The sequence below is a fragment of the Labrus bergylta genome, chromosome 12 (genome assembly GCF_963930695.1).
Source record: "Labrus bergylta chromosome 12, fLabBer1.1, whole genome shotgun sequence".
Lineage (NCBI taxonomy): Eukaryota > Metazoa > Chordata > Actinopteri > Labriformes > Labridae > Labrus > Labrus bergylta.
The window spans coordinates 300146-315145 of NC_089206.1; the positions used below are offsets into that span (position 1 = coordinate 300146).

A 15000-nucleotide genomic window follows, 5' to 3' on the forward strand; every position below is an offset into this window, starting at 1 on the left:
TTTTTATTTAATGAAACTTTAAAAGCTCTGCTCTTCAGGACCATGTTTCACAGAACATGTAGAACAAGTGCTTCAGAAATAATCAAACACAAGAGACACACACCAACGTTATCTAATGTGTGGTTATGTCATCGATTCCTGCAGAGAACCTGAGCTACGACTTCAATAACAACAGCTGTGATGAGGACAAGATGTGTGGACACTACACGCAGGTCAGACACACACCTAAACACACACACACACACATGTATCTCTGAGCTGGATCTGACCTGTGTGTTTGTGTGTGTGTGTGTGGTGTGTGTGTGTGTGTGTGTGTGTGTGTGTGTGTGTGTGTGTGTGTTACAGATGGTGTGGGCGGACACACACAGAGTGGGCTGTGCTGTGCATGTCTGTACCGACATGGAGGGTCTGAACTGGGGGAGAACCAACTTCCTCGTGTGCAACTACTACCCCGCGTTAGTATCACTATTAACACACAGTAACACTATTAACACACATTATCACTATTAACACACAGTATCACTATTAACACACAGTATCACTATTAACACATAGTATCGCTATTAACACACAGTATCGCTATTAACACACAGTATCGCTATTAACACACAGTATCAATATTAACACACAGTATCACTATTAACACATAGTATCGCTATTAACACACAGTATCGCTATTAACACACAGTATCGCTATTAACACACAGTATCAATATTAACACACAGTATCACTATTAACACATAGTATCGCTATTAACACACAGTATCGCTATTAACACACAATATCACTATTAACACACAGTATGACTATAAACACACAGTATCACTATAAACACAGAGTATCACTATAAACACACAGTAACACTATTAACACACAGTATCACTATTAACACACAGTAACACTATAAACACACAGTAACACTATTAACACACAGTAACACTATAAACACACAGTATCACTATTAACACACAGTATGACTATAAACACACAGTAACACTATAAACACACAGTAACACTATTAACTCACAGTAACCCTAGTAACACACAGTAACACTATAAACACACAATATCACTATTAACACACAGTATGACTATACACACACAGTATCACTATTAACACACAGTATCACTATTAACACACAGTATGACTATACACACAAAGTATCACTATTAACACACAGTATCACTATTAACACACAGTATCACTATTAACACACAGTATCACTATTAACACACAGTATCACTATTAACACACAGTATCAATATTAACACACAGTATAACTATTAACACACAGTATGACTATAAACAAACAGTATCACTATAAACACAGAGTATCACTATAAACACACAGTATGACTATAAAAACACAGTATCACTATTAACACACAGTATAACTATAAACACACAGTAACACTATTAACACACAGTATCACTATAAACACACAGTATCACTATAAAAACACAGTAACACTATTAACACACAGTATCACTATAAACACACAGCATCACTATAAAAACACAGTAACACTATTAACACAAAGTATCACTATAAACACACAATATCACTATAAAAACACAGTAACACTATTAACACACAGTATCACTAAAAACACACAGTAACACTATTAACACACAGTATCACTATAAACACAGAGTATCACTATAAACACACAGTAACACTATTAACACAAAGTAACACTATAAACACACAGTATCACTATAAACAGAGAGTATCACTATTAACACACAGTAACACAATTAACACACAGTATGACTATAAACACACAGTAACACTATTAACACACAGTATCAATATTAACACACAGTATAACTATTAACACACAGTATGACTATAAAAACACAGTATCACTATTAACACACAGTATAACTATAAACACACAGTAACACTATTAACACACAGTATCACTATAAACACAGAGTATCACTATAAACACACAGTAACACTATTAACACAAAGTATCACTAAAAAACACATAGTATCACTATTAAAAACACAGTAACACTATTAACACACAGTATCACTATAAACACACAGTAACACTATTAACACACAGTATCACTATAAACACACAGTATCACTATAAAAACACAGTAACACTATTAACACACAGTATCACTATAAACACAGAGTATCACTATAAACACACAGTAACACTATTAACACAAAGTATCACTATAAACACACAGTATCACTATAAACACAGAGTATAACTATTAACACACAGTATGACTATAAAAACACAGTATCACTATTAACACACAGTATAACTATTAACACACAGTAACACTATTAACACACGGTATCACTATAAACACACAGTATCACTATAAACACACAGTATCACTATAAACACACAGTATCACTATAAACACAGAGTATAACTATTAACACACAGTATGACTATAAAAACACAGTATCACTATTAACACACAGTATAACTATTAACACACAGTAACACTATTAACACACAGTATCACTATAAACACACAGTATCACTATAAACACACAGTATCACTTTAAACACATAGTATCACTATTAACACACAGTATGACTATACACACAAAGTATCACGATTAACACCCAGTATCACTATGAACACACAGTATCACTATTAACACACAGTATCACTATAAACACACAGTATCACTATAAAAACACAGTAACACTATTAACACACAGTATGACTATAAACACAGAGTATCACTATAAACACACAGTAACACTATTAACACAAAGTATCACTATAAACACACAGTATCAATATAAACACAGAGTATCACTATAAACACACAGTATCACTATAAACACAAAGTAACACTATTAACACACAGTATCACTATAAACACACAGAATCACTATAAACACACAGTATCACTATAAACACACAGTATAACTATTAACACACAGTATGACTATAAACACACAGTATCAATATAAACACACAGTAACAGTATTAGAACACACAGTATCACTATTAACACACAGTATGACTATTAACACACAGTAACACTATAAACACACAGTATGACTATAAACACACAGTAACACTATTAACACACAGTATCACTATTAACACACAGTATCACTATTAACACACAGTATGACTATAAACACACAGTAACACTATTAACACACAGTAACACTATAAACACACAGTATCACTATTAACACACAGTATGACTATAAACACACAGTAACACTATAAACACACAGTATGACTATAAACACACAGTAACACTATAAACACACAGTATGACTATAAACACACAGTAACACTATTAACACACAGTATCACTATTAACACACAGTAACAGTATTAACACACAGTATCACTATTAACACACAGTATGACTATTAACACACAGTAACACTATAAACACACAGTATGACTATAAACACACAGTATCACTATTAACACACAGTATCACTATTAACACACAGTATCACTATTAACACACAGTGTGACTATTAACACACAGTATCACTATTAACACACAGTATGACTATAAACACACAGTAACACTATTAACACACAGTAACACTATAAACACACAGTATCACTATTAACACACAGTATGACTATAAACACACAGTAACACTATAAACACACAGTATGACTATAAACACACAGTAACACTATAAACACACAGTATGACTATAAACACACAGTAACACTATTAACACACAGTAACACTATAAACACAGTAACACTATTAACACACAGTAACACTATAAACACACAGTATGACTATAAACACACAGTAACACAGTATGACTATAAACACACAGTAACACTATTAACACACAGTATCACTATTAACACACAGTATCACTATTAACACACAGTAACACTATTAACACACAGTAACACTATTAACACACACAGTATCACTATAAACACACAGTATCACTATTAACACACAGTAACACTATTAACACACAGTAACACTATAAACACACAGTATGACTATAAACACACAGTATGACTATAAATACACAGTATAACTATTAACACACAGTATGACTATAAACACACAGTATGACTATAAACACACAGTAACATTATTAACACACAGTATCACTATAAACACACAGTATCACTATTAACACACAGTATCACTATAAATACACAGTATCACTATAAACACACAGTATGACTATAAACACACAGTAACACTATAAACACACAGTATGACTATAAACACACAGTATCACTATAAACACACAGTATCACTATTAATACACAGTAACACTATAAACACACAGTATCACTATAAACACACAGTATCACTATCAACACACAGTATCACTATAAACACACAGTAACACTATTAACACACAGTATCACTATTAACACACAGTATCACTATTAACACACAGTATCACTATAAACACACAGTATCATTATTAACACACAGTATCACTATTAACACACAGTAACACTATTACCACACAGTAACACTATTAACAAAAGACCAAGTCATTTAGGGATCCAGACCGAGTCAAGACTGAGTCAGGGTGAAACCGAAAACGTCTGTTTCTGAAAGAACTAATGACTTCCCTTAATTTGTAGTTTGATTTTTATCCCTCGGTTATGGCTGCGACCTTCCCGGGGTTACGGTCTATGTGAGTGACACGCCCCCTTTTTCAACGATACTTATGGTCCCGGTCTCGTCTCAGTCTCAATCCCTAAATGTCTCAGTCTCTTACCACTCTGGTCTGGGGTTAGTGTGGTCTTGACTACAACCCTCTGGTACCTGTATGAAACCATCAGTACCACTGCTGCACTGCTGGAACAAGAGCTCCCCCTTGGGGACTCTTGAGTGTGTACACGTGTTCACTTTAATGTCTCATGTTGTGTTGAATAAAACTTTAAATGTTTTACTGCAAGATGGAAGAATGAACTGCTCTAACAGTGTGTGTGTGTGTGTGTGTTACAGAGGGAATTATGAAGGTGAGCGGCCGTACGTTGAAGGTGATTGGTGCTCCAGGTGTCCTGAGAACCTCCAGAAGTGTGAAAACAACCTCTGTGGTAGGACAAAGTCTCGTTATGCATCCTCAAATTATTCCTGGTCTAGAATCCTTACCCTGGTTACCTGTGATCCCCAGAGCTGGTCTCTAGTTTAACTACGTCATCAGTGTACCTGAAGGTGCTCTGGACAGTTTAACTTCCTCTTTTCTCATCTTACATCAAATCTGTCTCTAGTTCTGGTGTTTTCAAGGTTGTGGTTTCTCATACTGAATCTGTACCGTGTCGACCTTTAAAGAAGTTACATCCTGCTCCTTAGAAGTTCTTATGAATTCTGTCTTTGCGTTCTGCAGTGGACGACACACTGGACGAGATGCATGACGACGTAGACGACGGTGAGGACGAAGACGTGACAGAGATTCCTGCGACGACTGAACCCGTCATCCTGCTGGATGAGGAACCAGAGGAGGAGATAAAGGAGGAAGAGGAGGCGCACGTTCCTCCTCCTGCAACCACTGACATGTACGTCCAACCTGACACCACAGCTCCACCCGCAGCTCCGCCCACAACAACTAGTACGCCCAGTATCACCACCACCTCTGCAGAGGACATGGAGGAAGTCCAAGCAGAAATCACCCCAGAAGAAAACACCCCAGACCCGGGCACACAGGCTCCAGACGCCCCCCCAACCACACCTGAAAGACAGGAGGAGGGGGTCAAAGTAAACGTGGAGGAGGTGGAGGTGGAGGAGGAGGAGGAGGAGGAGGAGAAGATAAAGGAGAAGGAGGAGAAAATAAAGCCGGCGGAAAAAGCAGAGAGAGACGTGGTTGGAAAAATATTCCAGGAAGTTACGATGAGCGCTGCTTCAGTATGTTCCCCCTCTGTCCTGTTAGCCTGCGTGACGGGGGTCCTGACTCTGAGGCTGTGAGGAGGGGGGCAAGGTGGAGGAGGAGGAGACGATACGTTCACCTCATCAGTCTTGCATTGACTGCACATGACCTTTGTAAATCAATCCTGAGGTAACAAACAGCTTCCAGTCCCTCGCTGCAGAGTAATTAATAAATCACATTAATCAGAAAACAGCTGCAGCTCTGTAAAGCTCTGCATGAAGTCCAGGCTGAGATCTGAAGCAAACACTGAGTGAGAAACCCACCGTGAAGTAAAGCCAGCAGACACTGTCAACACTGAAAGTAAATAAATGTGTCATCTGCATATAAAAAAGACAAATTTAAAGCACAGACTCTACATTAAATTGAAGGATTCTAGTAAAGTTTTAAAGGTCACATATTCTGTAAAATCCTCTTCTCCATGTTCCTCTAGTCCGTCTACAAACCCCCCAATGATGAGAAAAGTCCATCCTCTCCGTCTTCTGCCTGCTCCACTTTTCAAAAAATGTTTGCTCAAACAGGCCGTTTGGAGATTTTCCCTTCATGACATCACAAAGGACAGTAGCCCCTCCCCCAGGTGGGTGACACTCCCACAGCTAGGTGTTTGTTCTGCCCTCTGAGTCTGCCTTCTCACCGTAAACAATAGGACATGGAGCAAGAAAGCACCAAGTACACCAAGCCCTTCCAGAGAGGGGGCGTGGTCAGACACAGCTCATTTACATATTTAAAGGTACAGACACAGAAACAGTCTGTTCTGAGCAGGGCTGAAATAGAGGGGTTTATAGACATGATCAAATACAAGATCAGAGTGGATTTAGAACAAGAAACTTCACACACATGTTTTGAGGAGCTCTGAGACTTATTTAAACTGAAGAAGAGGAGGAGAATATGTGACCTTTAAAAACAAACGTATATTCACTTTCTATTTAAGCGACCTGTTCAGGCAGATTTAAATTTAATTTCTGTAGTGATGCGTTTAGCCTAGCTTAGCATGAACACCCAGAGCAGAGGGAAACAGCAAGCCTGGCATTGCAGTTCAAGATTTAAAAAAACACTTTTAGTTTGAGAGGATTTACAAAAGTAAAAAATAATCTAATGAGCAAAGACCACCTCTAAAGGCCCGTCCTCGACAATTTCTCAAACTGTCTCAATATAAAAAGTCATCAGCCGGGTGTAGCAAGATTACAGACTTTCACCTTCCTGCCTTTAAAGCTCCAGAGTCTAGAGACCAAAGGACTCATCATCTCTACTATGACACTCGGTTCTTAAACAGTCTAAACAACTAGACCGAGAGCAGCGCCAGAAAAAAAGTTGCTTCTCTTCGTCTTCCTCAACGTTGTTTCCGTAAATCATCGTCACACACCTTCAGGCTGGAGAGGAGGCTGATCCATGATCACACAGACTGCTGTCATGTGCTGAGCGAACACAAATGTTATCTGATATAGAAGAAACAACAGTCACACAAAATGTCCTGCCTTGTTTGAAGAGTTCTAGCTGTTTACCCTCGTTTCTCATCTTTATGCTAAGCTAGGCTATTCTTAGCATGTGCTGATTTTCCCTGAATCTGAGAGCAGACCGAGCTGAACACCGACATGTTGTGACTCGTCTTTATTCTGCACACGTTGACCTGAGCGTTCATCATGACGTCGTGAAAATAAATCAACAAAGAACTAAACAGAAACGAGTTCCTGACCGATGCAGGACGCCAGATTACGAACGAGCAGAGCTGGACTGAAAACTAATGACAGGTTTTAAAGCTGTAACAGAAAAAGAGGACCTCCTCGTGTTAGTCATTCACAGAATCATCTCATGTGGAATAAACCACTGTCAACATAAAGTCAAGAAGCGGGTGACATTTTCCCTTTGAGTGTTTTTTTTTAGTGTTTAGTAATGAAAGAGGAACGCTTGCTGTTTGTTGTGTGTCAAACTGACGACCCTGCTTCTTCTCTTTCATTCATATAATCCACTGTTCATCATTTATTCTGGAGCTGGACCGAGTCTGGGAGGATCCTGTGTTACACTGTCTTAGACTACAGGACATTAGTAGAACTATAACGTTTGCAATGATCGATGTAAATGTCTGTATATAAGATTAATAAAGAATTAAACTTTTTCTTCTTCTTTTGGACAAAGTGCACGTTTGATCTTTGAACTTCATCTTCTCCAAAGATTCACAAGTTTATTTTGAAAGGCTCCTGTCAGACGGGGACTCAAAACTGTGAGCAGAGGTTTCAGCGCTTTAAACTCCAAAAAACAACAAATAAAAGTGAAAACATGACACTGAGATAAAGTAGTAAAGAAACAGAGGAGAGGAGACAGGGGAGGGAAGGAGACACAGGGGAGCTGGGAACAGGAGTGTGGATGAATCAAAGCTGCTGGGAGTCTGGGGACACCTGGTGGAGAAGACGGGGAGTTGCAGGTCCCATTATTCTTTGCTATAATGATCTCAGGTTCACAAAGTAAATTATTATCAACGACAGGGGTTTAAATAAAACAGATTCAAAAGATGAAGAGGACGGCGTGCGGGGTGTAAAGAGGAGAGGCGAGAGAGCGAGACGGTCACTGCACAAGAACACGGTCCTCTGGTGACCACCCAACAACCTCCCCCCGGGCAGAGTGTGTGTGTGTGTGTGTGTGTGTGTGTGTGTGTGTGTGTGTGTGTTTGCACTGAAAGACGAACTATCAAAGAACGAAGAGACCCACGAGTGAAGGGGAAAAGACCGCCCTGCAGAAAGAGAGAGAGAGCGAGTCAGAGCGAGGAAACACTGTGAAAAGAGAGTTTCTCTTGTTAGTAATGAAGGAGGACGTTTAGAACAGAGAGAGAGAATCAGTCAGTGAAGCCCGAGACGATGGACAGTGGCATGACCTCTGGATGACCCCTGCTCTCTCTCTCTCTCTCTTTTTACTCTTTCTCTCTTTCAACCTTTTTTATCCAACTTCTTCCATCCATCATCCTCGCTCTCTCCCGATCGTAAAGTGGAATACTTTTCAGTCTGGAGCCCAAATAAAATGTGTGACGTCTGAAAGAGGAATGGGTCTCAATCAGCGATACACAGGAACACACAGCGTCACTATCAGGATGTAGTGACCGTCTAAAGTCTGAATGACTTTGGGTGAGTTTATTGGAAAAGATGAAGCAAACAGACCATGATGATGATATGAAGTGTTAAACCTCTGCATGTTTCTAATAAGCTCCACGAGCAGAAACGTGCTCAAACTAGGATCAATATTGGAGATGCTTTTGAAAAATGGAGAGAGGTTAGAACACAGAAAGGTTTACAGACCCATGCAGAGCTGGATAAACACTGAAGCTTCAGTGTCTGCTACAGGAGAATGTGCAGAAAATGAGATTTTCTCTAAATAAAGTTTTCTGATCTGACTCAGATCAATAAACCAACAAGAATAAGTTGGTTGAGCTCTGATTTGTGGGAAGTGTAAAGTGAGTCACGTTTCCTTCTGTAGGTATTCACAGTGTCACTCTTTGATTGTGATTAGAATCATTCTGCTGCATAAATGAATCCAAATTGGAACTGTTGCTCGTTGTTTGACGATCATTGTCTGGAGAGCCAAAAAAAGAATCCTGAGTGACTGTTTGATTGTGATCTGTGCACGTTATCATTATTATTGTTAAAATGTATTTTTGTTCCACAATAACAAAGTTTACTCTGAAAGTCTGGAAACAATTTTCTGTGTTTCTGTCCTCGTCTTCTGAGGACATTTCAAGTGTTTCTTCTGCATCACTCGTTCACTTTGTGCTGCTCACAACAAAACAGAATCATCACAACCATCAAACTGTAATTAAAGGTTTGAGAGCATCCTGTCCCCTTTCTGTCAAACTGACGTCCAAGAGCATGATGTCCTGATGTCCTGCAGCCTGATGTCCTAGAGTCTGATGTCCTGCAGTCTGATGTCCTGCAGTCTGATGTCCTGCAGTATGATGTCCTGCAGTATGATGTCCTACAGTCTGATGTCCTGCAGTATGATGTCCTACAGCCTGATGTCCTGCAGCCTGATGTCCTGCAGCCTGATGTCCTGCAGTATGATGTCCTACAGTCTGATGTCCTACAGTCTGATGTCCTGCAGTATGATGTCCTACAGCCTGATGTCCTGCAGCCCTACAGTCTGATGTCCTGCAGTATGATGTCCTACAGCCTGATGTCCTGCAGCCAGATGTCCTGCACTATGATGTCCTACAGTCTGATGTCCTGCAGTATGATGTCCTGATGTTCTACAGTCTGATGTCCTACAGTCTGATGTCCTACAGTCTGATGTCCTGATGTCCTACAGTATGATGTCCTACAGCCTGATGTCCTGCAATATGATGTCCTGCAGCCTGATGTCCTGCAGTCTGATGTCCTACAGTCTGATGTCCTGCAGTATGATGTCCTACAGCCTGATGTCCTGCAGTCTGATGTCCTGCAGTATGATGTCCTGCAGCCTGATGTCCTGCAGTCTGATGTCCTACAGCCTGATGTCCTGATGTCCTACAGTCTGATGTCCTACAGTCTGATGTCCTGCAGCCTGATTTCCTACAGTCTGATGTCCTACAGTCTGATGTCCTACAGTCTGATGTCCTACAGCCTGATTTCCTACAGTCTGATGTCCTGCAGTATGATGTCCTACAGTCTGATGTCCTGCAGCCTGATGTCCTACAGCCTGATGTCCTAAAGTCCTACAGTCTGATGTCCTGCAGTCTGATGTCCTGATGTCCTACAGTCTGATGTCCTGCAATCTGATGTCCTACAGCCTGATGTCCTGATGTCATACAGTCTGATGTCCTGCAGTCTGATGTCCTACAGTCTGATGTCCTGCAATCTGATGTCCTACAGCCTGATGTCCTGATGTCATACAGTCTGATGTCCTGCAGTCTGATGTCCTACAGTCTGATGTCCTGCAGTCTGATGTCCTGATGTCCTACAGTCTGATGTCCTGCAGTCTGATGTCCTGATGTCCTGCAGTCTGATGTCCTGATGTCCTACAGTCTGATGTCCTGCAGTCTGATGTCCTAGAGTCTGATGTCCTGCAGTCTGATGTCTGGTTTGAGAGCATCCTGTCCCCTTTCTGTCAAACTGACGTCCAAGAGCATGATGTCCTGATGTCCTGCAGCCTGATGTCCTAGAGTCTGATGTCCTGCAGTCTGATGTCCTGCAGTCTGATGTCCTGCAGTATGATGTCCTGCAGTATGATGTCCTACAGTCTGATGTCCTGCAGTATGATGTCCTACAGTCTGATGTCCTACAGCCTGATGTCCTGCAGCCTGATGTCCTGCAGCCTGATGTCCTACAGCCTGATGTCCTGCAGCCTGATGTCCTACAGTCTGATGTCCTGCAGTATGATGTCCTGATGTTCTACAGTCTGATGTCCTACAGTCTGATGTCCTGATGTCCTGCAGTATGATGTCCTACAGCCTGATTTCCTACAGTCTGATGTCCTGCAGTATGATGTCCTACAGTCTGATGTCCTGCAGCCTGATGTCCTACAGCCTGATGTCCTAAAGTCCTACAGCCTGATGTCCTGCAGTCTGATGTCCTGATGTCCTACAGTCTGATGTCCTGCAATCTGATGTCCTACAGCCTGATGTCCTGATGTCATACAGTCTGATGTCCTGCAGTCTGATGTCCTACAGTCTGATGTCCTGCAATCTGATGTCCTACAGCCTGATGTCCTGATGTCATACAGTCTGATGTCCTGCAGTCTGATGTCCTACAGTCTGATGTCCTGCAGTCTGATGTCCTGATGTCCTACAGTCTGATGTCCTGCAGTCTGATGTCCTGATGTCCTGCAGTCTGATGTCCTGATGTCCTACAGTCTGATGTCCTGCAGTCTGATGTCCTAGAGTCTGATGTCCTGCAGTCTGATGTCTGGTTTGAGAGCATCCTGTCCCCTTTCTGTCAAACTGACGTCCAAGAGCATGATGTCCTGATGTCCTGCAGCCTGATGTCCTAGAGTCTGATGTCCTGCAGTCTGATGTCCTGCAGTCTGATGTCCTGCAGTATGATGTCCTGCAGTATGATGTCCTACAGTCTGATGTCCTGCAGTATGATGTCCTACAGTCTGATGTCCTGCAGTATGATGTCCTACAGCCTGATGTCCTGCAGCCTGATGTCCTGCAGCCTGATGTCCTACAGCCTGATGTCCTGCAGCCTGATGTCCTGCAGCCTGATGTCCTACAGTCTGATGTCCTGCAGTATGATGTCCTGATGTTCTACAGTCTGATGTCCTACAGTCTGATGTCCTGATGTCCTGCAGTATGATGTCCTACAGCCTGATGTCCTGCAATATGATGTCCTGAAGCCTGATGTCCTGCAGTCTGATGTCCTACAGTCTGATGTCCTGCAGTATGATGTCCTACAGCCTGATGTCCTTCAGTCTGATGTCCTGCAGTCTGATGTCCTGCAGCCTGATGTCCTGCAGTCTGATGTCCTACAGCCAGATGTCCTGATGTCCTACAGTCTGATGTCCTACAGTCTGATGTCCTGCAGCCTGATTTCCTACAGTCTGATGTCCTACAGTCTGATGTCCTACAGCCTGATTTCCTACAGTCTGATGTCCTGCAGTATGATGTCCTACAGTCTGATGTCCTGCAGCCTGATGTCCTACAGCCTGATGTCCTAAAAAGAAAAAAAGAATCCTGAGTGACTGTTTGATTGTGATCTGTGCACGTTATCATTATTATTGTTAAAATGTATTTTTGTTCCACAATAACAAAGTTTACTCTGAAAGTCTGGAAACAATTTTCTGTGTTTCTGTCCTCGTCTTCTGAGGACATTTCAAGTGTTTCTTCTGCATCACTCGTTCACTTTGTGCTGCTCACAACAAAACAGAATCATCACAACCATCAAACTGTAATTAAAGGTTTGAGAGCATCCTGTCCCCTTTCTGTCAAACTGACGTCCAAGAGCATGATGTCCTGATGTCTGATGTCCTGCAGTCTGATGTCCTGCAGTCTGATGTCCTGCAGTCTGATGTCCTGCAGTATGATGTCCTGCAGTATGATGTCCTACAGTCTGATGTCCTGCAGTATGATGTCCTACAGTCTGATGTCCTGCAGTATGATGTCCTACAGCCTGATGTCCTGCAGCCTGATGTCCTGCAGCCTGATGTCCTGCAGTATGATGTCCTACAGTCTGATGTCCTACAGTCTGATGTCCTGCAGTATGATGTCCTACAGCCTGATGTCCTGCAGCCCTACAGTCTGATGTCCTGCAGTATGATGTCCTACAGCCTGATGTCCTGCAGCCAGATGTCCTGCACTATGATGTCCTACAGTCTGATGTCCTGCAGTATGATGTCCTGATGTTCTACAGTCTGATGTCCTACAGTCTGATGTCCTGATGTCCTACAGTATGATGTCCTACAGCCTGATGTCCTGCAATATGATGTCCTGCAGCCTGATGTCCTGCAGTCTGATGTCCTACAGTCTGATGTCCTGCAGTATGATGTCCTACAGCCTGATGTCCTGCAGTCTGATGTCCTGCAGTATGATGTCCTGCAGCCTGATGTCCTGCAGTCTGATGTCCTACAGCCTGATGTCCTGATGTCCTACAGTCTGATGTCCTACAGTCTGATGTCCTGCAGCCTGATTTCCTACAGTCTGATGTCCTACAGTCTGATGTCCTACAGTCTGATGTCCTACAGCCTGATTTCCTACAGTCTGATGTCCTGCAGTATGATGTCCTACAGTCTGATGTCCTGCAGCCTGATGTCCTACAGCCTGATGTCCTAAAGTCCTACAGTCTGATGTCCTGCAGTCTGATGTCCTGATGTCCTACAGTCTGATGTCCTGCAATCTGATGTCCTACAGCCTGATGTCCTGATGTCATACAGTCTGATGTCCTGCAGTCTGATGTCCTACAGTCTGATGTCCTGCAATCTGATGTCCTACAGCCTGATGTCCTGATGTCATACAGTCTGATGTCCTGCAGTCTGATGTCCTACAGTCTGATGTCCTGCAGTCTGATGTCCTGATGTCCTACAGTCTGATGTCCTGCAGTCTGATGTCCTGATGTCCTGCAGTCTGATGTCCTGATGTCCTACAGTCTGATGTCCTGCAGTCTGATGTCCTAGAGTCTGATGTCCTGCAGTCTGATGTCTGGTTTGAGAGCATCCTGTCCCCTTTCTGTCAAACTGACGTCCAAGAGCATGATGTCCTGATGTCCTGCAGCCTGATGTCCTAGAGTCTGATGTCCTGCAGTCTGATGTCCTGCAGTCTGATGTCCTGCAGTATGATGTCCTGCAGTATGATGTCCTACAGTCTGATGTCCTGCAGTATGATGTCCTACAGTCTGATGTCCTGCAGTATGATGTCCTACAGCCTGATGTCCTGCAGCCTGATGTCCTGCAGCCTGATGTCCTACAGCCTGATGTCCTGCAGCCTGATGTCCTACAGTCTGATGTCCTGCAGTATGATGTCCTGATGTTCTACAGTCTGATGTCCTACAGTCTGATGTCCTGATGTCCTGCAGTATGATGTCCTACAGCCTGATGTCCTGCAATATGATGTCCTGCAGCCTGATGTCCTGCAGTCTGATGTCCTACAGTCTGATGTCCTGCAGTATGATGTCCTACAGCCTGATGTCCTTCAGTCTGATGTCCTGCAGTCTGATGTCCTGCAGCCTGATGTCCTGCAGTCTGATGTCCTACAGCCAGATGTCCTGATGTCCTACAGTCTGATGTCCTACAGTCTGATGTCCTGCAGCCTGATTTCCTACAGTCTGATGTCCTACAGTCTGATGTCCTACAGCCTGATTTCCTACAGTCTGATGTCCTGCAGTATGATGTCCTACAGTCTGATGTCCTGCAGCCTGATGTCCTACAGCCTGATGTCCTAAAGTCCTACAGTCTGATGTCCTGCAGTATGATGTCCTACAGTCTGATGTCCTGCAGCCTGATGTCCTACAGCCTGATGTCCTAAAGTCCTACAGTCTGATGTCCTGCAGCCTGATGTCCTGATGTCCTACAGTCTGATGTCCTGCAGTCTGATGTCCTACAGCCTTATGTCCTGATGTCATACAGTCTGATGTCCTGCAGTCTGATGTCCTACAGTCTGATGTCCTGCAGTCTGATGTCCTGATGTCCTACAGTCTGATGTCCTGCAGTCTGATGTCCTGATGTCCTGC

General features: G+C 42.4%; 1 protein-coding gene across 1 annotated transcript in view; it reads left to right on the forward strand.

Annotated features, from left to right (window-relative positions):
• The window catches only part of LOC110005492 (peptidase inhibitor 16), a 17403-nt gene extending 9390 nt beyond the window's left edge, over positions 1 to 8013 (forward strand). The window contains exons 3-6 of the mRNA XM_065961453.1: positions 145 to 212; positions 346 to 455; positions 4966 to 5057; positions 5348 to 8013. Coding sequence (XP_065817525.1) covers positions 145 to 212; positions 346 to 455; positions 4966 to 5057; positions 5348 to 5922 — 845 coding nt within the window. The 3' untranslated portion in view covers positions 5923 to 8013. The remainder of the gene's footprint in view (positions 1 to 144; positions 213 to 345; positions 456 to 4965; positions 5058 to 5347) is intronic.
• Positions 8014 to 15000: the final 6987 nt, after the last annotated feature.